A 24,924-nucleotide genomic window follows, 5' to 3' on the forward strand; every position below is an offset into this window, starting at 1 on the left:
GTGGTGACCCCCCCCTCCCCAGCCATAAAATTCTATTTGTTGCTACTTTATTACTGTCCTTTTGCTCCTGTTATGAATCGTAATGTAAATAGCTGTGTTTTCTGACTATCTTAGATGACTTCGTGAAAGGGTCATGTGACCCCAAAGTGGGTCACAATCCACAGGTTGAGAACCTGTCAGAAGCTGTCTGTAGTCACCATGTGGGTAGTAGCATTTCCTTCAAGTGCTGTCCAGCATGGCCATGCTGTCTCTGGCCTATGGCTCCAGCCCCACAGAGAGCTGCTAAGGGAACAGCTGAAAACTGGCCAGGGCTTGGCCTTCTAGCACTGAACAGGGAGAGGCTGGAGCTGGAGGGGTCCTGCACCTGGACGGTGCACCTCGTTCCTGCAGATGTAGAAAAGACCACACTCCAGGCTGGGGGTCCTGCGGGCGGGCACCTGGATCCACCCTTTGTTTGTTTTCTGCATAGTTGACTGGGTGTCTCCTTCCTCTGCGCACTACCCAGTGTCTCCACGGCTCCAGGACAGGATGGACAACAAAGCCATGTACATGCACACCGTCAATGACCGGGACAGCGGCTCCATCTTCGAGGAGCCCTTTGACGGCAGGAGCCTGTCCAAGCTGAACCTATGCGAGGATGGTGAGTACTTAAAGCTGTCAAGGACCCTTGCTTACCACCCCCCCCCCGTCCCCACCTTGGTTATCCCAGTGCCTGCTCGCCTTCCTGTCTAGCTTAGCAGATGCTGAATATTAGATCTTTGGAGGTCCCTTCTGTGGGGTTTCTATCATTCATCTCAATAAGCCTATGTCATCGGCAAGGTGAGGACCTGTTTTACAGATGGACTTGTTGAGACTGAGAACAACATTAAGGATTCTATGACTCACCAGCCCCTCAGAGGGGATCCAGCATAGAATATCCTTGCTCCTCAGACTGGAGACCGAGGAACAAGGGCATTTTAACAGCTCCATATCCCTGTGCACCAGCAAGCAGGCATTCAGTAGATGTCTGTACTGTCCCCGAGGACTGTCCCTAATAAAAGCTTGCTTCATGCACAGATCCATTCTTCACGGGGCTTGAGTGGAACAGGAGGACACTGTCCCTTCAAACTGACTGCCTAGAGACAGTCCCTCATCCCTGCTTAATCCCCAGAACAGTACTTGATTTTGGAACACCCTGTCAGTCGCCTCTCTCAGGAGCTATGGCTCTTGCCTTTTTCCTCATGGGAGCAGATGTAGGACAGGAAGCCGTGTCAGAGAGGAAAGAGGGGACCGCCCTAGTGGAGGGACAGACAGGGGGACCTGAGTTTCTGAGCAAGGGTTCCTCAACCCTCCTGTGGGGCGCTCAGCTCTTTGCCCGGTCTAGTCTGTATGCAAGCTGTCGGGGATGCTCTGGAGGAAACTGGACCAGCGCCTGGCCTCAGATGACTCAGGGTGACTGGTGGGAGGAGGAGCTGGCCCGAGAGCAGTCCCCTCAGGGTGGATGCTGAAGCCAGGCAGGGAAATGGCTCCTGGAAAGGGGCTGAAGGATGACTGTATCATTTTTTCCTCTGTTGTGACAAAATGTTCAACAAAAGCCTAAGGAAGGGAGGGCTGATTTTGGCTCACAGTTTGAGAGTGTCATGCATGGCAGGGTGGCAGGGGCCATATTTCATCCCCAGTCAGGAAGCAGAGAGGGACAAATGGGGGTGCGAAACTCCCTTTTCTCCATCTGATTTACTTGAGACCCCTGATATTTACTTGGGATAGTGCTAGTGAATCTCCCCCTTCATTTAAACATGTCTGAGCATCCTCTTGAACAAACTTAGAGATGTGTCTCCAGGGTGATTCTTAGCCCCAGCAGGTTGTCAATCAAGACAAACCATCACAAAAAATTTTGAAAGAGAAGAGGTGCGAAAAGATTCAGTCAACATGTTCCCAGGACTAGGGAGAGAGAAGGAAGGTGCGCGCGCGCACACACACACACACACACACACGCACGCACGCATTCATGTATGCGTATGCGTGTGTGCTGCCTTGTTCAGGATATCAGCAAGGGTGATGCTGAACCATGCCCCTGATTCAGTTCTATTCTCATTGGCACATTAGGAAGGAGGCCAAGTTTGGCCAGAAAGGACTGGGGTTGAGGGTGGTTGGAGGGAGTCCTCCAAGGTCAACCTGGGACACCAGGCTTAGGGTGGGAGCGAAGCCTGCAGTGGAGTGTCACTGGGGCCACCACCTTTTCTTTCCCCCCTTTCCCATCTCCCTTTCCTGTTTTCTGGATCTCAGATCAAAAACAATTATTCCTTTGGACCAGAGAAACAAAACCAAGCAGTGGGCCCGGCTCTGTGCTTAGTGGCGCCAAGCTGATGCATCTGCCGGAGCATCCATGATAAAGTGATTGATGAGGCTCTCAGCTGTGCTAGTGTTCTAAGGAAGGGTTCCCTGGGCCCCGGTTTCTGGTGCAGTGATGCCAAGAACTGTGGATTCCAGACTGACTCTAGGCCTGTGTCTTCGTCTGCCAGAATGAGACACAGTGGGTATCTCTGAGGTCATTGCATTCGGGGTGTGGTTCTTTAAGTCCAGTCTTGGGGATTGATGCTACCCCCATTTAAAGGCGAGTTGAATCCTGGGCCCTGATTATATGGCCAAGGAACCCAAGCTCTCCTCCTGGGCTGACACTCACCTTCAGGATGGGGTCCCCAGCACTCTCCCTAGTCTCTGCTGCCGAGGATGATGCTCTCTCCAGAGCATATACTGTCCTCACTGCCCTCGGATCAGGCCTCCCAAACTCTGGATTTTGCTCTCCTGCCTTCTGTCCTGCTACCCCTCCCACCTCTGCTCCCAGCTTTCATTGTCCTTACTTCCACAGCCTTTTCTCTCTCCGCACACTTGGCAATATTCACAGTCGTTATACTGTTTCTTCTCTGCTCAGGTGGTAAGATGGAGGCTGAAGGAAGGTTGGCAACTGCTCCAAAGTAGGAGGGCTGCTTTGTTCTCTGATGCCTCCCAGGCCCAGGGGCTAGCACACTCTAAATGTTCACAGGAGAGCCAGCTAAGGAGTAAGTGGATAATAAGAGCACAAGGACCTTGACATCTGAAAGTAGCAAAGCAAATGTCTTTGTACCCCGCTTCTGAGTTCTTTGCATTCCTTTACTCTTTGTCCCCTGCTGGTAGGTTTTGGGGTTGGGGCACAGAAGTGGGGAAACGCAAGACAGCCTGGATCTTTTTTGGAAGGATCCTGATGCTTTTTTGATCTTCTTCTCTGGAGAGTGAAACAGAGGAACAAGAGGAGCAAGGTCAAGAAAGGAAAGAAGAAACTGGAAGGAGGTGGCAAAGGGAGGAAAACCTGGGCCAGGTCCATCTGGGAAGACTTCTATAGATTAAAACTCCAATCCCCTTTGAGGGCGGCCTCCTAAAATGTAGGGTGACGGGATGCTGTGTTTCTTCTTGTTGGAGTCTGATCCCTTGGGTCTTCGCATGGAGCATCTCAAAGCACAGCCCAGCTGTTCAGGTGTGACTCAGATTTTAATGTAGGTGGGACTTAAAGAACTGTGGGTGGGGGCTGGAGAGATGGCTCAGGGGTTAAAAGCACTGGCTGCTCTTCCAGAAGACCGCGGATTCAATTCCCAGCACCCATATGACAGCTCGCAACTGTCTGTAACTCCAGTTGCAGGTGACCCAACACCCTCACACAGACATGCATGCAAGCAAAACACCAATGTACATAAAATTAAAATAATAAATTATTTAAAATATAACATTGGGAGGGAGGCAGAGGCAGGTGGATCTCTTGAGTTTGAGGACAGCCTGGTCTACAGAGTGAGTTCCAGGACAGTCAGAGCTACTCAGAGAAACCCTGTCTAGAAAATGATAATAAAATAAAATAAAATAAAATAGATGAGCACCATGGGTGTAAATACTCACGTTAGACAGAGGTCTGGCCCTGACTGAACACTTCCAGGTTCTTCTGTCTTGGCCTCCTTGCCCATCATTCCCAGCGTGAGCCCATGGGTTCTATCTGTACCGTCCCCTTCTTGCCCACAGTCTTCCCACCCCACACCTACCTGGGCTCCAGCCATCACTTCCAAGTCCCATGGATCCCTTTCCCAGGCACAGCCCTGCTTGGATCTCAGAGCTTGTGGTGCTGGTGTCCAGTCACGGCCACAGAATCCCTGACAGAAGCCACTCACAGGAGAAGAGTTTACTTGGGCTCACCGTTGGAACGGGTCTAGCCCACGGTTGGCTGCATTCCTTGCTTTTGGGTCTGAGGTGAGGCAAAGCATCGTGACAGTGAGAACACAGATAGGGTAGCCCACCTTTTGACTTCATGGTGGCCAGGAAGCAGAGAATAAGTCCAGGACAGGACAAGCTACAGCCCCCGAGCCCTTGGGAGCCTCTCAGTTCTCAAGGATCAGATCTACCATCCGGGAACCAAGGCTTCAACACCTTGAGTCTTTTGGGGGACACAAACCATAACTAATCATTGTATAAAATATAGTGTATTCTGGCTGGCAGGGCTCTTGTGTACGTGTGTGAGTGCGTGTGTGTGTGTGTTTGTGTGCGTGTGTGTCTGTGCATACACTCACGTGTGCGTGTAAAGTTTCTCATCCTTACTGCACTACAAATATCTTGAAGCCAGGGAAGGTGATTGGTTCTTCTGTGGGTCCTCCAGGCACTTTTTAGGCAATGGGTACTTGGGAAATCTCGGGGATAGTCAGCATGTGACTTACCCAAGGCCACTCAAGTAGTTAGTAGCAGACTAAAGCCTGACTCAGGACCTCCCTGCCTATAATTCAGAGGTCCTTCCTGGGAAAGGAATTGGAAAGGGGACTAGTGATTAAGAACTGATCTTCACCTCTAAATTCTGATAGGGAAATTGGCTGGGAGGTGGATGAGAATTAAAACACAGAATCTGCCTTTCACCTGGCAACCCTATCTTCAGGGATATGGCCCGGGCCAGCCACCGGCTTGAGCTGGGCTCACTCAGTGGAGTCCTAGGCAGGCGTTCATGGGAAGACAAGGCTCACCCAGCCAGAAAAATGTGTGGCTGTACTGGTATTGACCCTTGCTTGATTGCCACCCCCTACCCTCCTCACCAGAGCATCAGGGACAAAGGACTCCATCTCATCAAATGAGCCAATGTCTCCGGTACAGGCCGCAAGGCCAAGAGTTCCTGTTATGCAGGCAGAGGTTGGAACTCCACAGCATGAAACAGCATCAGTTCTGGGGGTCGAAGCATTGTGCTGCATGCTGGATTGGGGGGCCCATTGCCCAGGGAGTGTCCTTGGTGCCAAGGAAGGGACCCTCTGCTAACAGCATCTCCCAGGGTCACCTTGCTGCTGACTGTTGCCCCCTTCTTTCCCAACTCTTCTATTTCTCCCCCACCTTTCTCTTTGCTTGCTCCTAGCTTCTGCCTTCTTCGCTCCTTCCCTGCCTTCATTCCTTTTTACTTCACAGTTGCTAAGGGGAGCAGAGGGACTGTGGCACGCCATTGGTCCCCTCCATAGAAGGCCCCCCTTTCTAACACTGGCATCTTCTCACCCTCACATCTGTCCAGCTGCCTACCCTCCAGTGGCCTTGGTAGTTCAGGTCCTCTCTATCTCCGAGGCCCTGTCTTCCTCTCTGTATGTCTTATCGCTCAGCAGCCTCCCTGGAGCCCACTGTAGACCAGAAGCCGAGGGGCAGGGACTAGAACCTGCTAGGCCACTGCATAGGGGATGTAATACTGGAAATGCTTAGAAGAACCATCGCAGAGAAGACCCGAAGGGCCCCGTGCATGTTACCATGTTGTCTCATTCAGTCATCCCTCCAGAGACTCAAAAGAGGCGCAGCCAGGGTTGCTCCCTATTCTTTCTTCCCTCCCATGCTCCTTCCTCTCCCTTGCATCAACCTCGCCTCATTCTTGTTTCAACCTTCCCCCTCCAGCCTTCCTTTCCCCCTGCCTGCTCAGCCAGCTGGGGACCCCTCTAGGCTCTGCCGCTGGCTTTAGGACCCAGAGGAGTCTAGGAAAGGAAGGCTCCAGGCTGAGCCCGCCCCCTCTGAAGCGGTTTGTGAGGCCCTGAGAGAGGTGTTAGTGTCAGAAAAACATCGTCCTGCTTCTCTCCCCGTGGCCTCAGCCCGCCCCGCCTCACGCACGTGTGGCGTCATCCATGGCTGCCCACGGGAAGCCAGGGGAGGTAATGAGTTACATGTGCTTCTGGTGATGGCGGGGTGCCTGCAGCCTGGACTCTGCGGTCCCACGTTCCTTCCCCATAAAATTAAATTATTCTCCCAGGGAACCTGCTACATCTACCTTCCGTCCAGCAGACAACCTTGCTTCATTTGGTGTAGCCTAGGGCTGCTGGGCAGCTAAGCAAGGGTCTGGCTATGACCTCATTGAGGGTCACCACCCTTTACAGGTTAGAGAGGAAGAGGGCCCTTAACTCATTCGGTACTGTAACACCAGGGGACATATCCTGGTAAGCAAGAGCGGAAAGCCAAGTACTGGTAGATGAGGTTGGGAGCACTGGGGATGCTGGTGGCCTGGTGACCCAGTCGGTTACGGCCCCAACACAAAGAGACTCAGAGAGGGGGGAAAGAGGTCAGAATTGCAGTTTTTCAGGGTCATAGGCCACACACAACCATTGTGAGCTTGGGCACAGTCCTCAGGCTGGGTGCAGAAGCCTCTGTGTACCCCCTCCCGATTCCACTTGCCCCTGTTCTGTACCCTACCTCCTCCTTAGGCTCAGGTACCAGGGGACTCTGGTAGGAGATAGAAGAAGGGAAGACGTGGGGGCTTGGGTCTGTCCAATTCCTCAAAGCCTGCTCTGCAGGGCTACCTCAGGCTAGGCTCCTCTCTGGGGGAGCTTATTATTTCTGAGTTTCAGCCACTTTGTTTCATCCCTGAGACATCCTCAGGCCCAAGGGTGGTGGCAGCTCCAGGACCCCGTTCTGTCCCTGGCAAGTGTCTCATATCCTTGCCTCCCATTGCATAGACTCCCTTTTTAAAACCTAGGAGTCTGTCTGCTAGACAGGGCCATCCTTTGCCTTGGCGGGGGGTGTGGCTTTGCTCAGAGACCTCATCCTTAAATAAGATGAATGTCGTTGTCCTTCCAGGACCAGAGGAGGGTGTGACCGAACCATACACAGCTGTAGACACTCAGTGCCATGTGCTTCTGTCTTTACCTGTTTGAGAGACGCTGAAACCCTTGCGGAGGTGGGGGAAGGGAAAGACAGAGAGGTCTTGAGGAGGAAGAAGGGGAGGCTTTAACACAACATCACAGACAAACCCAGCATTAGGCATGTTTATCCCTTGCTCAGATGTGCTGGGCTTCCTTCTGTGGCACACCCTGCTCTGTTCTGGGGTAGAGGTGGTCCAGCTGCAGCCTTCAGGGACACATCAAGCTCAGTCCCATTCAGATGGCCTAGCCCTCCTGTCTTCCAAAGCAGATACCCTGTGACCCTTCCGACGTGTGCTTGCAGCTGCTTGGAGAAAAGGAGAGAAGGCAGGGACTTCAAGCCTGATTTTCTCTGCTCAAGGGAGAAGCCAGTTCGCCCATCACAGCAGGATGGAGGGCAGGTGCCTTACAGTTCTGGAAAGAATGATGGTGCAGATGGAGACCGGGCTGCATCCCCCATTTCCACCTAGCAAACATCTTCAGCTCAGGCATCTGGCTGGGGACGGGAACTTGGAATCTTTGCTGGCATTTGGGGGCTATTCTACAAGCTGGTGATCTTCTGGGATTTTTTTTTGTTTGTTGTGGAATGTGTGTGTGCACGCATGTGGTGTGTGTACATGTGCGTATATGTGTGTGCATGTGTATGTATGTGTGTACATATGTATGTATATGTGTGTGCATACACGTTTATGTATGTATGTGCATGCATTGTATATGTATGTGTGCATGAATGTGTGTATGTGTGTGCATGTGTGTATGTGCACTCATGTGTATGTATGTGCATACATATGTATGTGTGTCTAAGTCAGAGGTCAACCTTTTGTTGCTATTTCTCAGGCATCATCGTGTTTTCCTCTCTGATCTGAAACTTACCAGGTAGGCTAAAACAGCTGGGCAGTAAGCCCAAGGGGTCTATTTGACCTCCTTCCCCTGGTCCTGGGATTATAAGCACGTACCGCTATTCCAGCTGCTTCCATGGGTTTTAGGGTGAACACAGGTCCTTGTGTTTGCAAAGCAAGCCCTTTACTGCCTGAGCCATCCAGCCAGCCCAAGAAGAGGACCTTTTGGCCTAAGTCCTGATGCCTTTTGAGTCCCTGTACGTCTAGATACCATGTCTCCCCTCTACTTGCAGCATCCTTTTAAGACAAGGGCACTGCCTTTCATTTATTTTCTTAAGTTAAAATTTAATTTTTCAAATTTCATACACGAGGACTGTATTTACATCCTCCCCCCTTCACTCTCTCCCCTCCAACTCCTCCCAAATGCTTAGGGCTGGCCACTGTGCACCAGATAACCCAACAAGGCTCTTGTTCCAACAGAAGCAGATCTTTTTCTCCCAGCGACCATCAGTCACCTGTAACTCTTCATCTCGTGGTAGGGCCTTGCGAGATTTACCCCCATCCACGTTGCTACTGTACCAGTCTTGTTTAGGTGACCAAATTTATGAGATTTTATGGGTGTAGCTTCTCTGTTCTGACTCTTAAACTCTTTCCGTCCCCTCTTCTGTGATGCCCTCTGAGCTATCTGTATGGGAGCTGTGTTGTAGAGGTATCAGCTGGGGTTGGACACCCCAACCACTCAATTCTCTTCATTTGGATTAGTTGTGGCTTTCTGGAATGGTTTCCATCTGCCTCAGAAAGGAGTGTCTTTTTTTTTTCCTTGGTTTTTCGAGACAGGGTTTCTCTGTGGTTTTAGAGCCTGTCCTGGAACTAGCTCTTGTAGACCAGGCTGGTCTCGAACTCACAAAGATCCGCCTGCCTCTGCCTCCCAAGTGCTGGGATTAAAGGCGTGCGCCACCACCGCCCGGCTGAAAGGAGTGTCTTTGATGAGGGGTGAGAGCTCATTTACTGTGAACATAAGGATATGCAGTTAGAGCGCAGATAGGGATCATGCTGGTTTAGGGATGTGGCAGTAGTTGGTCCTCCTTTAGGACCTGCGGCTTCACCAATCACGGGTGGTCAGTAGTTAATTAGGTTTAATGTATCAGACATTAATTCTCTCCTTTGAATTTGCTTTAAGTCCAATTTAGACATCTTTGGTTGCCCTCAAGACACAGGTGCCACTACTACACCCTTGGGGCTATCTTGCAGTGCTGGTCCTTAGTGTGGTCTGTAAGCTTTACAGCTGGGTACAACATTGCTTATTTTTCTTTCTTGTCAGCTGGCATAGACTCTTCAGATAATCCTCAGGGAAGTGACTTCCAGGTCAGTTCCAACTCTATTCCTCCGAGTCTTGTGTCAAACATATACCATGTCTTCAACAGTAGGGTCTCACCTTCAAGTTCTGAGAGACAAACAAGGGTGAAAGCCTGGAGGTTTGGGGAGTCTCTTTGACTTTCCTGACCAGCAACTTGAAGGGAGTTTTCCCATGCCCGACACTGGGAATTCTGTTAGCTAGTCTATGGCTTTTGGGTAGATTATTATCACCACACATGGCATAACTTCAGTTGATATATACATACATGCATATACAAACATATATCAGGTACATATTTTCAAGTAAACCTGAGATAATATGATTTTATTTGGGACAAAAATTGTAGTACCTTCTACCAGCCCCCTCCCCCAAGTCATTCATTCTTTGCATAGGACTCCATGGCCTTCTCCATCCCACTTGGATCTTGGTAGTTAGCTGACTCTCCTTCCCTGCCCTTTGCCACGTCTGGACTCTCTTTCCATCTGAGTCTTAGCTCTCAAAGCAGATGAATAGCAGCCAGCAGGCGGTTCTTGTGTTGGTGGAAAATAAGCACAGGCCATCGATTGTTTTCAAAGAATCTTTATCCAGAGTAACCTTGGGAACAGATAGAGCTTGGGACACAGAAGCTTTATGGGGAACTGACAAAATTATACGACAAACTGCAAGTATTAGGAAGAACTGTCCTAGAGCCCCCATGGAGTCTTAGTGGAATTAGTTCAGGCTGCCCCCTCCCCATTTTAACCATCTTCTCTCCTTTTCTCAAAAATGGATGTGAAAGGTTCAGACTCATTTAATGATGGAGGTGATCACTTCTACATCCACGCCTACCCTTGCACCTCCTGTTTTCTGGCCTGACTTCCCCAGGGACTAAACAAGGCCTGGGGGCAAACAGGGTCACTATGTTAGCTGCTCACTATAGCCTAGTTGACTGTGCTAAGATAGGAAAACCAAGCCATGTGGTGGTGTTGGGTTTTTTTTTCCTTCCCACTCAACAATCAACATAGAGTACTCTAACTCTGCTCATCAAAAAATGTGGGGGTGGGTGGGGTACCTCTACACCAATAACCAGCTCTGTCATAGGGCGCCCCCTAGCTGTCCTCCAATTGTCTTTGGTTCTGACAGCTTCTTCTTCTTCTTCTTCTTCTTCTTCTTCTTCTTCTTCTTCTTCTTCTTCTTCTTCTTCTTCTTCTTCGTCTTCTTCTTCTATTTTTCAAGACAGGGTGACAGGGTTTCTCCGTAGCTTTTGGTTCCTGTCCTGGAACTCGCTCTTGTAGAACAGGCTGGCCTCGAACTCCCAGAGATCCGCCTGCCTCTGCCTCCAGAGTGCTGGGATTAAAGGCATGCGCCACCATCGCACGGCCTGACAGTATGTTCTTGCAGACAGATATAGATCCCATCGATGGAGGACTCACCACAGCCCTGATCCACTAGAGATCCCATTCATGTGCCCAGGTCACGGCATATGCTTCTAACCCTGGCTATAAACCAGAGTTCCCAAGATCTTCCCCTCCAGTCTAATTTGCTGCAGTGCCTTAGAGCTCAGGAAAACACTTTAATTACACGTCCCCATTTATTACAATGGGTGTTACCAAGGATATTGCTTGATAGTCACATGGAAGCGTTACATAGGATGGGGTATGGGAGAGGGTGCAGAACCCACATAACCTCCTGGGAACCATGATCCACAAATTCAGCTATCTAGAAGCCCTCAGAACCCAATATTTTTGGGTTTTCCAGGAAGCTGTATTAGCTAGTATGATTGAGTAATCTTTGGCTATTGACTAACCTTCATCTCTTTTCCCTTCTTAGTGGTTGAGGGGTGGGCTCCACGTTGACCCTTTTCTGTGTACCTTGGTCATTTTAGTGGCCAGGTTTATTTTAAAGCTACATGGTGCCCACAACTATCTTACTGATGTACAAAAGACCTGTTCACTCTTGAGGTTACAAGGGTTTGGGGAGATATCTCTAGCATATACAATGAAGGCCACCATATGCATCATCTTATCTAAGATGTTTAGGCCCTTCCGGATCCCGGTAAGACTTACTGTGTAGCTCATTGTCACTTCAGGCCAGAGACTCTGTCCTTCCTTGACTCTGTCCCTGCCACATATGTGTCCTCTTCACTTTTATGAACAAATCTTAATGGAGGTCCCCATTAAAAGCACACATTGCAGCGGAGCCAGAGGTCATTTGGGGCTGCTTCTCATCATGCATGTCGTACAATGAAAACATCGGGAGCGATGAGTAACCAGTGTGAGAATGAAGCTTATCCTAATGAAGTCAGACTTGGGCAGGTTTATTGGAGATCCTTGGACAGAGCTGAGCACTGGGGGTTCCTCCCAGCAATAAAACACCAGCCCCACCTGCTGTTTATGGGCCTGGGACTAATACCAATGAGAATCAAAGAAAATGATCGTCGTGATTGCTAAAACTCAAGTTGATGGATTCAGAACCATCCCATTCCCTGGGTGCTGTTACCACCCAGTTACTTTGGAGATAAATACCTGATTTATCAGACTTGCAAGTGATTGAAAGAAAAATAAATCTAAGCAGATAACTCCCAAAAGGGTCTAAAGTTGTAACTAAAATTCTGAAACATTATTTTTAGAGAAATGGAACGTTCCATTTTCAGGGGAAGAGCATATTGATGAGAAACAGCTTGAAATGCTTCCTCATGTCCCACAGCCCTTATGTGACAGACAGGCTTTAAATCTCCCTACAAAGGGCTCCACCCCATGCCTGACCTCCTGGCAGGGCTGGGACGGGGTCTGGGCTGCCTGATGATACTCTTTGGGCATGCTCTTGTTCCCATTATTAAAAGCACTCCACACGTCTAACCTCAGGGAATAATAAAATACTTTAGGACAATCTTATTTTGAATATATCTTATCAAAAAAAAGAAATCAAATGTTTATCCCCCAAGTAAAATGAATTCTACAATAGACAATTCATTTTCTGTTCAAGAATGTGTCTTCACATTCTCTCTTGATATGACAAGTGTTTTACTCTAGAACCATGGACTTCTATGCCCCAGATCTGTGATTTCATCATTGGAGCAGAATGAGGCTGTCCAGGGTGGAGTTCAACCCACAGAATGTCGAAGAAAGCTCAATCGCAAGGGCTTGACTGCATGGTACACCTACGTGGGCACTAAGTGATGTTCAGAAGTCCTGGGTACGTGAGGAGAGCTACGCCTTCATTTGCCCTTTCAAAACAAAATTTTGCTCCAAGGTACATTTTTTTAGCCAAGCAGAATTTGCCAATTATTTATTTGTATGAGGCAAATGTAAGAGATGACCTTTCCAGCAAAAATAAATGTCCTCACATGTGTCCATTCCTACAGAGAACCTCACCAGGCCCTACTGCTGTCCACCCACGTGGGGAGGACAGAAGTGCACCCCGACAGTTACACATAAGGAGGGCAGTGCAGGAGATATGTGTGTGAGGTCCTAGCATAGTTCTCTTGCTGGGCTTAGTAATCATCAATGTGCTACCTTCCAGAATATTCTCATGTGTCTGTGTGTGCATGCGTGTGCATAGATGTCCTGAAATACTGTCCACCTCTTTTCTTTCTATTCCTTTCTCTCTCTCTCTCTCTCTCTCTCTCTCTCTCTCTCTCTCTCTTCCTCCCTTCCCTCCTCTCTCCTCTTTCTTTCTTTTTCTGAGACAGGATCTCTCACTAGTTTGGAACTCATCAAGTAAGCTAGGCTGTCTGGTCAGTGAACCCCATGGATCCTCTTGTCTCCACCTCCCCAGTCGTGTGATAATAAACTTGTACCACCATGGCGTGTGTGTGTGTGTGTGTTACCATCACCAAAGTCAGTGTTTCCCACTATTTTCAACACAGTGGCACTAAAAGTGACTGAGTCACACACAGATGTGGATTTGCCATTTTAATAGTGAGGCATTTATTTAGCTACCTCCTAGGAAGACATTAACTCTCTGCTGGTGACGATGATGCGGTTTTTATCCCTAAATAAATTTAACTTCAGCAGTGGGGTGATGTCAAGATGGCAAGGCCCTGGGATACCCAGCCATGGGCAAACAGTACAGGGAGCTGGTAGATGCAGATTTTTAAGGATGGGGACACTCCAGGGGTCATGAGTAGCCACCTGCTCCTCAACTAAATCACCATCTCCTATGCTGGCTCACTGAGCCTAGATTACCATCTCCTATGCTGACATACTAAGCCTAGATCACTGTCTCCTATGCTGGTACACTGAGATCTTTAAGTCATTTTATGTGGGCTTAGTTTTCAAATTGTCCAGAGCTGTTAGCCTTGCCGTCTCATGACCTCTTGGACCACTTCCTGGTCTCCAAGAAGCTACTGTCTCTTCTGGAGGCCATATCCAGAGGGGAAAAACTTCCCCCATAACCCTCTTAGAGCCTGGATTCAAGTGGTTCTCAGCCTTCCTAGTGGTCATGTTGTGGTGATCCCCAACCATAAAACTATTTAGTTACCACTTCCTAACTGTAATTTTGCTACTGTTATGAATCATAACATCAACATTTGTGTTTCCCGAGGGTTATAGGTGTCCCATGGGAAAGGGTCATTGCACCCCAAAGGGGGTTGAGAGCGGCTGGCTTGGAAGGCTTCGTTGTCCTTCACCATTTTCTCCATCAGTCTGGTGGCCAGTGCCCCTTCGGCTGCAAACGACAACAACATTTAATAGCTAGCAGCTTCGCCAGGACTCGCTGCAGAATCGTTGTCACATTGGGAAGAACACTTTCTTCTCAGAGTCCCAGATTTTGAATCTACAACAGCTGCTCACGAACCCACGAGGCTGGAGGGAGAGGAGCGACAAGCCCCGTGGCCAAGCCTGCCCTTCAGGCCCATGGGCATGGCGTTCCCCTATGCAGATTCTTCCTCGGATATGGAGTCACCTCTTCTGCCAGAGCGCTTCCAGTAGAGGCTCCACTTCCCTCTTCACTGTTCATGAGCCTTCTTCTGGTCCAGTGGGAGCTACTGCAGGGCCGTGGCTGCCTTCATTCAACCAATGTGCTGAATAACACGTCACCACAACATGGCCATTAGGAAGGCTGAGAGCCACTTGAATCCAAGATCCCAAATAAACACACAGAGACTTTTTCTCTTACTTATGAATGCCTGTCCTTAGCTTGGCTTGTTTGTAGCCAGCTTTTCGTAACTGGAATTATCCCATCTACCTCTAGGCTTTTACCTTTCTCTATTTCTGTATATCTTTTCCTTCCTTCTTATTCTATGTCTGGTTGTGTGGCCGGGTGGCTGGCCCCCTCTTCTCTCGCTCCTCCATCTCTCCTTCCAGATTTCTCCTTCTATTTATCCTCTCTGCCTGCCAGCCCCATCTATCCTTTCTCCTGTCTTGCTGCTGGCCGTTCAGCTCTTTATTAGACCAATCAAGTGTTTTAGACAGGCAAAGTAACACAGCTTCACAGAGTTAAACAAATGCAACATAAAAGAATGCAACACATCTTTGCATCATTAAACAAATGTTCCACAGCATAAACAAATATAGCACATCTTAAATTAATATTCTACAACAATTTACCACCTTTTTCAGATAAAGAATTTGCTTGAAAATATGCCTCCTCATTTGATCTAGGGGGAAAAAAGGCAAGCAACAATAAAAACATGCTTCTCCATGGTCTGGGGAGATGGCTCAGTCAGTAAAGTGCTTGCCACACAAGCACGAGGTCCTGAGTTTGATCCCCTTCAATTCATGGCAGAAGCCAGACTTGACAGCACACATCTGCAGTTCCAGGACAGCCAGGGAGACTCCTCCAGCTCACTGGCCTTTCAGTCTGTTCAAATGGGTGAGTCTCAGATTCCGTGAGAGACCCGTCTCATAAAATAGAGCACTGAGGCAGGCAAAGCTGACCTCTGGCATGTGTGTGCGCACACACACATACAGACACACAGACACAGTAACAACAGTTCCTCCATTTGTTAGTCTGTGTCTTAATTTCTCTTTCCTTCCCTTGTGGACATATTCTCATATGTTCTAGGCATCTCGTCATGGTCTTCACGTTCTGCTTGTCCTACCATTTGTGGAAATATATGCCTGAAGCCCCTCTTCTGCTCCATTTGAAATAGTTTTCTTTAGCATAGGAAGGGATTAAGAGTTCCTAAAGAAACCACACCCTCTCAAAGAGTGTCGACAAAGGGATCTATCACAGGTGGGGTGTTCACTAGTAAGTAGAAGCCTCAGATACAAGGAAAGGGGCTTCTCTCTCTCTCTCTCTCTCTCTCTCTCTCTCTCTCTCTCTCTCACACACACACACACACACACACACACACACACACACAAAATAGAGTGTTTTTTGTGCACGCGACATCCTCCTGTGGCAAGCTAGCAATACAATAACAATACAAATGGCAAAGGTTCGCCTTGTCTCTGTATACATGGCTGTGATTCTCCTCCTCCTGCTCTTGTTTTGAGACTCAGGCATGGGCGACCCAGAGCAGGGCAGCTGGAACTCCCACTGTGGTAATGAGAACTAACATGTGTATAAGATTATACGGAGCTGTGCCTTCTGCCCTGGCTCTTTCAGGAGGCAGGCTTTTCTCTGTTAAGTGGCAATAAGAAAGCTAGTGGCTCTCACCAGAAGAGGTTGATGAAGTGTTCCCAGAGCCTACAAATGCAGGACTAAAACCAGTTGGATCCTGGTATAGAAAGAAATGGAAAATTCTAGAAAGAAAATTCCAGGTACTTTAAAGAAAAAAAAGAAAAGATGATCTCTGTTCAAATGCTTACGGAGAACCAGCCTGATTTCTCAAAATTTGCTAACATTTAAGGATTGAGAAGAATGATCGTTGGCTTTTTATTCTTTGGCAGTTAGCTTTGCGTTGTGCCTGATGTTTTATGGTGAGGTTGCGCAGCCGTCCTGCATAGTGTTTTAAAGGCAGTGTTTGCAATCAAGTGGAGGATATGAACAGGAAGATGCTGTTCAAGTCAACACACCTCTGAGGATCCAGGCATCTCTGTTTAGCTCCACAGGCATCAGTTGTCACCCACAATGTCCCCATGGTAACCAAACCTGCAGAGGATGCTCAAGAGAGAAAACACAGCTCTCAAAGTGCCTCAAAACCAATGAAACAACCAAGGGTCTGCAAGCTTCTCTCACCAACCCTTTCCTTCCCCATACCCGTCCAATCAATGGCAGTGGACTACAAAGGACGGTCCCTCGGGAGGGCCCTGTCACCTCCATGGAGCACAGAGTGGGAGAGAGACTTCGTGTTTTGAAAAGAACGTTGTACATTGATTCTTATAAACTGTCCCGAGATGGGATGGAAAAGGGGTCCTTGCGTCCCTCTTTTGATTGATGTAGAAGGTCTGTAAATTTCCTGGTCTCTGTGTGGGCTTTGAAGGACTGGCCTTGAAGGACAATTGCATCGATAGATGCCCTGAGTCCCAATGCAAGGTCTCTTACTAGCAGTAGCTGCCATCTGCGGTCCTGAGGATGGGGCCTCGGGCCCAGTGCATGCTAGACAAGCACTCTGATCTACCAACCGCCGGTTTTTTTTTTTTTTTTTTTTTTTTGAGGCAAGGGCTCACTGAGTTACCCAGGCTGGCCTTGAACTTACCATGTAGCCCAGACAATCTTAAATTTGCCATCCTCCTGCTTCAGTCTCTCCAGTAACTGTATTGAAAGGTGTAGGGCCCACAGGTCTACCCCTCCTCCCAGGGTTTATATTGAGGATAGCTCGCAGTTTCTGGCAAAATATCTTGTTTGTTCCTGTGTTCGCTCTACCCACCCTGGTGGTTAGCTACAGGGGAGTTGTTTGCTCCCAGGCTTGAGCCTGGTAATTTCCCACCTGCCTGGGGCATTTCTACTATGCAGCAGTTAGGTATATAAGGCTTTCTCTAAGGTTGAATAAATGACATTCTGCATTCTCTCTTCCTGAATGACTCACGTCTCTAGCGTACTTTAATCTCAGCCCCTTGCCGGACTCGCGAACTGTCCCATAGTCCAGGCGCTACAGACAGGTATAATGGTTAATCTCCCCGCTCCCCATCCCTAACCCAAGACAGAGTTTCTCTGTGTGGCTGCCTAGCTGTCCTGGAACTCACTCTGTAGATCAGGCTGTCTCAAACTCATAGAGATCCGCCTGCCTCTGCCCTCTGAAAGCTGGGACTAAAGGTGTGCGCCACTATGTCCAACTATAATAGCTAATCTTGGTTGCTAACTTCATCAGGTTTGTTTTAGAATCACCCTAAAAGCACCCCCCTGGGTGTACTCATGAGACCCTTTTCAGAGAATTTTATCTGAAGAGGGAAGGTCTACTCTGAATACGGGTAGCATCAACCTATAGGCTGGAATTCTGGTCCTGAATAAAAAGAATCATCACCATTCATCTCTCTCTGCTTCCTGGCTGTGGATGCTGTATGACGTTATATGACAGATACCCTGCAATATGGACCTCATGCTTGAACCAAATAATATCTTTCTTCCTTATTGTTTTTGTCAGGTATTTTATCTCAACAACAAGAAAAGCAAATAATGCATGAGGCATTTAGTTAGCTGACTTTGGATGTGAGCCCAAAGACATGGACACACTGTCTGTACGGCCCAGGACAGCAACCAATGTCTTCTCTCCAGCAGATGCTGTGGTCTAACTGCATAGGATGAGGTTACTACGATTTTTGGTTAAACCCACGTTTGCAAGCTGGTGATCAGACGTGGCTTCCAAACCTGTTTTATTCATGCCCTCCACGGCTTTTAGCTTCTAATTGTTGATGACATTAAAGATAAAGAGGCAGACAGCGCTTTCTAGCACAGTGGTTCTCAAACTGTGGGTCACAACCCTCACAGGGTTGCAAATCAGACATTTACATTATGGTTCATAACAGTAGGCAAATTACAGTTATGAAGTAGCAATGAACTAATTTTACGGTTAGGAGTCACCACAACATGAAGAACCGTATTAAAGGGTCGCAGCATCAGGATGGTTGAGAACACTGTTCTATCTTGTCCCCAACATTCTAGTCTTACGTAGCCCTCCACTTCCTCCAGATCAGGTGCACCTGTCCACAGTCTGGCCAGAGCCTTGTGCTCCTTCCCATTTTCTCCGAACTACTTGCAAGTCCTAATCTTTTAGAATCATTATTAACATGTGTGCATGCATGCACATGTGATGTGTATGTGTGGGTGCGCATGCCACAGTGCACCATGGAGGTCAGAGGGAAACTCCATGGAGTCGGTCCTCTCTGTGGGGGCGGAAGTCGGGTCTCCAGCCATGTGCACCAGGCATCTTCATCCACTGAGACAGCAATTTTCATGTTGATTTTTCTCCATATTCCCTGGATTGTGGGAAGTAATGGCACTTGGTAAAGAATGCATGGTAAAGCCTACCGTAGTGTGGTTCTGGTACTTGGAGATGTGTTTACAGGGACCACGCAGACCTGTTTGGGTTATTCAGAGGGCGGGTGGAGAACAAGAAGCTGAACAGCTTGTGGTGGTCCTGAAAAGTTCCTGTACCATAGACATTCAGGAGAGCCTAAACGTCTGTATGCAAGAAGGAGAGGCAAGACCTCATTAGAACAGTCCATGAAGCTGTTTTCAAACATCACTTCTGTTCCATTTCTTCTCCTTTAGGTCCATGTCACAAACGAAAGGTGGGTGGCTGCTGTACCCAGCTGGGCTCCCTGTCAGCACTGAAGCATGCAGTCCTGGGGCTCTACCTTCTGGTCTTCCTGATTCTTGTGGGTATCTTCATCTTAGCAGGTAAGAGCAATCTTTCTGTATCCAGGACTCTGGGGATGAGGGAGGAAGACTCAGCGCCTCCGTTCCCCACTCCCACTGTCAGAAACCCGAATGCTGCACTTGTTGCTATAGAAACCCAGAGAGGAAGATGCTGGGCCACCTTGTTGCTATGGAAACCGGAGAGGAAACTGCTGGCTGGTCTTTCTGACTGAACGCCTTCTTAGGTAGCATTGCCTGTTTCTGTGTGGAGTGGATTGAAAGGGGAGGCATTTGAGAGTGTGGAATCTCTGAAGCCAGTAGGACAGATCCAGCTTCCTAGGGTGGCTTCTGACTGTCCCTGCATCATCAAGAGACACATGCCTTACACACGGACTCCTCAGCCTCTGGGGTGTCATCAAAACAGTCATATAGCACTTTGGGGCTGAGGCTAATAATGGCCTACCCCTGGCCCTAACCCTAGCCTGCTTCCCTTTGCAATTCTGAGGAGGTAGAATCGTTTCTATCTCAGCTTACGGTTCTTCCCCCATGACTGCTTATGAGATGGGCCTTTGATAGGTGGGATGGGAAGGGGTACATCCTAGAGCCAGGGCCAGGCAGAGCTGGCAGATTTAAAAAGGGATCAAGAGGGGGGCGGGTGTTGTTACACTTTTAATTCCAGCCCTTGGGAGGCAGAGCCAGGTAGATCTTTGTGAGTTCAAAGCCAGCCTGATCTACATAGTGAGTTCTAGGACAGCCAAGATTATATAAAAAGAGATTGTCTCAAAAAAAAAAAGGAAGGAAGAAAAGAAAGAAAGATAAAGGAAGAAAAATAAGAAAGAAAAGAAAGGGATTCAGTGGGAGTCTGTTGGCTTTGTGCTGTGAGCAGCCCAGTTTAGCCACCTGCAATTCATCCCACCATGATGGAGACAGCAAAGCCAGGCTCTGGCGGTGTCTTCCGGGCTCTCTCCAGAGGAACAACTGCTCTTTTCCACCTTCTCAATGGAGACATGGACAGCTTGGCAAAGAAGGTCAAAGGGATTCTCTATCAGATGAGACCCTCCCCTGTACCAGGCTCTGGGCCGAGACTGAGACACAGTTCAGTAAGAGCCAGGGGATTCTCTGAAGGAGGCTGATCCAGGGTCAGGTGACCAGAGCCCTGGGTCAGGAGACATGCAGTGGGCACTGTGCTAGGGTACAGAATGTTGCAGGAGTGGGGACACTCTGAGGAAACGGCTATTGCACAGAAGAGGGTGGGGCTGTTTGGAGTGAGGCTGTGGACCAGGTAGAGCTGCCTTGGAGTGCGCAGGATGGGGTCCTTGAGTTAACTAGAGGGCAAGACTCTGGAGGTTCCGCCCATACAGATGACCCTTTGCTGGAAATGCTGAAATGATGCCCAGGACCTCCCTGTGGTCTTGACTCACTCCCCGTCAAGTGGAACCAGCCACTTGGGCATTGTAACAGGATAGCTGATGTTGCCTGTGCCTTCAGGTTTCCACACTCAGGGTATCAGGGGCGGTGCCTGTCTCACCAAGCCCTGCACTGAGGAATGGCCAACAGCAACACTGAGAGCAACTCTTGACTCATCCCAGCGACCCAAGGATGGTGTCCAGCAAGGTCTACCATGGGCCAAGCCAGTCAGGGGATGATTTGAACATGTTCTTGGGATCTGGGTTTTGTGGTTTTGGCTGCCAGGACCATAACAAATTTCTGGAATGTTTGAAAAGTGTCTCAACCCGGCAGGAAAGCCATGGTGTTACAACTACTCTGAACAGGAACTTTTAAGTGGCCAAAAGGGGTTTCTAAGGGTGGAAGGGGACCTGGGATAGGACCTTGGAGGCTAAGGATGGGGACAGGGAGATACCATCTCATCTCAAGAGAAGCGTGCAGGGGAGGAAAATTTTCTTCTAATACCTGAAGGGCTGCCACATAGAAAAAGGTAAGGCACATTCTGCTTGGCTGAGGATGGACCTGAAACCTAAGAGTGGATATTGTGAAGACGGGCGGCTGTCCGTTCAGCACAGAGAGGTGCTCTGCCAGCAACAGCGCTGTGCAGCGTGACACAGAAAGGCTCTCTCTCTTGGCTAAGTGTTCTCATGGGATTTATGATGACATCCCGGAAGCTTCAGCAAGGAGGGCCGGATGTGGTTTCCCAATCTTGTGGAAACACTGCCAGCCTTCCTTCGTTGTTCAAGTTGTTCAGACATGAGCAGGGTTTTTGGGTCATGACTGTTTCCTTTCAGCCTGCGAGTTTTGGAGTCACGGAGTATTGCCTGTGGCGATGAAAATTTAGAGCGGATCAGAACTAATCTCTTGGCTCAGGGGGTGTGGCTGTTATCAACTGCCTAGATTCCTGTCTGGACAACCATGTTGGCCTCAGGGAGAGGTTTTATAAGGGAAGCCCATAGAAGTGCAGGCAGCAGTGGCCACTCCCATCGGAAGGAGAATGTGGTACTTAGAGAGGCTTTTCCATGTCTCAGGGATAAGGGCTTTTGGGCCACCTGACTGAATATCTCCAAGGATGCTCCTCCCTAGCAAACACCAAGATAATAGGAAGTGGAGGAGGTGGTTCGGGTGATCTGGAGCTTACCTGGCTGTCTCCCTTTGGGGTTCACTGGGGGTGCTTCACCTCAGGCAGAACTGGTCATACATACCCCTCATGCTCTCCTGTATTGTAGCCCAGGCTGAACTGGAATTCACTACATAGCCCACACTGGCCCCAAATTCTTGGCAGTCTTCTGCCTCAGCCTCCTGAATCCTGGGCTTATGGGAATGTGCTACCACACCTGGATTTAATTCTTTCTTAATAGCAACAGCTAACAATTGCCATCATCTTCTTCAATCATGGGGATAAAAAGGTAATGAGGTGTGGTTGCTGCTCAGGATGAGTTTGAAGTCTCTCTCTCTCCCTCTCTTTCTCTCCCTCTCTCTCTCCCTCTCTCTCTCCTTCTCTCCCCCCCCCCACACAATGTAGCTATGTATAGCAAATTATGCAAAAAGAATGCCCCATTCCCGAATGCCAGAGTTGTGGAGTCCTCTGCCTAGGGGAGATCTGACCTGAGCACTAGCTATTTCAATTACCTTGTTTCAAGTAGGCTGGTCCCTGAAACCTGGAGACAATGATGTGTCCTCAGAGCACATGGCCATCTGCACTATGGATGCCGATGCCACCATGCATCGTGGAGTTCAGAGTATGATGTCATCAGTCTTTATTCGGACAGTCCCGAGGCATCCCACCCTGTGTCTGTAGCCGCTGTCAAGGACGTTGCTCAATGTGCGACAGAATCCTGACGACTCCTGCCCCTGTGGTGGAAAGAGGCGTGCATCTATGAGGCATTAGTTCTCTTTCATCTATGAGGCAGGGAATCTTACGTCATTAAAGTCACTCTCGAGGAGTAATTAACATCAGCTGTCACCCCATCGCACCTCGTGGGGATTTGAAGGTAATTAAAATGAGAACCGAGAGGCAGATCTGGGGTCCACCCATAGCAAGTACAGAGACCACAGAGAAGGGATTTGCGGGGCACCTCATTTATGCTCCATCTGGGACCTCTACACTTGCTCTTCCTAGCTCAGCCCCACCTTCTTCTGTCACAGGGAATCTCAGTCTCCATACCAACAGCCTTAGTCCCTTTAGGACAAAGGGTGTGGTACTTAGTTTTGCCTTACAGTTTTTTGTCTGTTTGGTTTGATTCTTCAAGGGCCGACTTTCAGATGTATGAATGGATGAGACAATAAATGAACAAGACAACTTTGGAAGACACTCATGTGGGGGAGAAACAATATTTTCACTTTATTCTTGCCTCTAAAGGATATGAATATGGAATTGCCCGTCAAGAACATTTGGCGCCTGGCGGTGGTGGCTCACACCTTTAATCCCAGCATCCCGGGAGGCCGAGGCAGGTGGATCTCTGTGAGTTCGAGGCCAGCCTGGTTTACAAAGTGAGTTCTAGGACAGCTGGGGATACACAGAGAAACCTTATCTCGAAACAAACAAATAAAAATTATTTGTCTAGGAGACATACTTATGTAGCCTAGGGTGAGAGCACACATTCATCTTAGTACATGCTGACCCTATATTCTTCAGAGAGAGTATGAGGACAGAGAGGGCTGTGCTGTAGTTCACACTGGAGTGAGTCTGGATCCTCGAGTCAACCCATCTGGGCTTGAACTCTGGCTTCTCCACCGCCGTGTCGCCTGACCTTTCTGGACTTGGTTCTCCTGTTTCAACAGAGGAAGCTGACATTCCTACCCACCTCCCTGAGTTGCTGTGAGGGTTACAGGGTCGCTACAGCTGAAGCACTCAGGAAGGTGGTCGGTACCCAGCATGTGTGGCTGAGGGAGGGACTGGTACTATTGGTGCCATTGATAGTATCACTCTTTCTTCTCCTTGGTTTCCTTGGCAGTCCACTGAGATGAATAATGGAGAAATGGAGACTGGAAGTTAGTTTTGGCTCATCTGCCAGTGTCCCATACTCTCAGAGCATCTCTGTGCTAACTGTATATTACGCTATTTATTCATTTGTAATGTCAGCAGGATGGACATGACCACCGTGTCTTTTTTCCTCCTCCTCCTCCTCCTCCTCCTCCTCCTCCTCCTCCTCCTCCTCCTCCCCCTTCTCCTCCTCCTCCTTCTTCCTCTCTCTCTCTCCATGACTAAGGCACATTTTACATAACAATCAGCACACACACACACACACACACACACACACACACACACACACACCCCGACACTGAATTGCCTGATTTCACTGATAGTTTTCTACCCTATTCTACTCGCTTCTTTTTTGTTTTTAAAACAGCTCCAACCCAGGCATTCATTTCATAATCTCTGAATGGAACACAGCCATAGTCTGAAAAATATTGGGTCAAATGACAGTTTTATTTTTCGCTGTGTCTTTTGCATATTGTTAAAAAGAGTGCCGTTCCCACTAGGTTCTGGACCCTGAGGCCAAACTTGCGGTTAAACTCCAGGCTCCACCATTGAATGGCTGTGTCATCTTGGGAGTAAAAAGAGTAACAACCTTCTATATTTCTCATTTCCTCATTTGTAAAATAGTCCACACCCCTGTAGGATTGTTGCAAAGATTAAACAAATTAATGCGTGAAAGCGCTTAGTTTTTGGCACAGGAAAAGAACTTGGTGACCATTAGATTGTTATTATTAACACACTCAGAGGGATTTTGCTTTGAGAAGAGCAAAGGATTAAGTGACCCACTGGTTTAGCCTGAGCACGCATGCCTGTCTGAAGATAGGGCTATGCTTGTGCAGTATGTGCCCAAGTCCCAGCTGATTCTCATGAACCAAGACAAGTGCCCCATGATGCCATCTAAGGGCTCCTGGCTCAGACCCCGGACAGCATTCCCAACTTGTGGGTCTAGAGCGGAGAAGGTACTCGTGCCATATCCATGGTGCCAGCCCCACCCATGGCACCGAGGCTCAGTGTTGCAAGGGGCCTCCAAGGACATCTTGTACAGCCTCCCTCCCTCTTCACTCCCCAGGCAGATAAAGTATTCGACTTTGCCTGAAGGTCAGCCACAAATGAGAAAAACATTTTTATGCCTCCCGCTGTCCCTCATGCTGTCTGTAGTGTTGATTGGGTGCAACCCCCAGAGTGAGCAAGCCCGTCCCCTCTGGTAGCAGTAGCTCAAAGGACCAGCTTTGGAGACCCCTATGTATGGAGACCTCTTTGCATTCCAGATAGACATGATTGGTTTGGATTCCTGTTCCTTCCACTCTGAGAGAACTTTTTCTTGATGAGGCATTACCTCTTGTATTCCTTATTTCCTGTATACAACCAATACTAAATTATTAATGGATAGAATAAGCACAATATGCCATTCTTTCTCAATACCCATACCCCCCCAAAAAGCTCTAGGTTTGAGTGATAAACATAAATAGACACTATCCATAGTGTGGTGTGGCCAGGGCA

General features: G+C 48.6%; 1 protein-coding gene across 3 annotated transcripts in view; it reads left to right on the top strand.

Annotated features, from left to right (window-relative positions):
* Window positions 1–24,924, top strand: part of Scara5 (scavenger receptor class A member 5) — a 92,858-nt gene that overhangs the window by 4,308 nt on the left and 63,626 nt on the right. For 2 of the 3 annotated variants that reach the window (XM_041663181.1, XM_041663196.1), the window contains exons 2-3: window positions 506–640; window positions 18,909–19,037. In XM_041663181.1, coding sequence (XP_041519115.1) covers window positions 529–640; window positions 18,909–19,037 — 241 coding nt within the window. In that variant the 5' untranslated portion in view covers window positions 506–528. Of the gene's footprint in view, window positions 1–469; window positions 641–18,908; window positions 19,038–24,924 lie in introns of all 3 variants that reach the window. The other variant, XM_041663189.1, reaches the window with a different exon arrangement.

The sequence above is a fragment of the Microtus oregoni genome, unplaced genomic scaffold (genome assembly GCF_018167655.1).
Source record: "Microtus oregoni isolate MIOR12 unplaced genomic scaffold, Mior012 000001F_ref0000356, whole genome shotgun sequence".
Lineage (NCBI taxonomy): Eukaryota > Metazoa > Chordata > Mammalia > Rodentia > Cricetidae > Microtus > Microtus oregoni.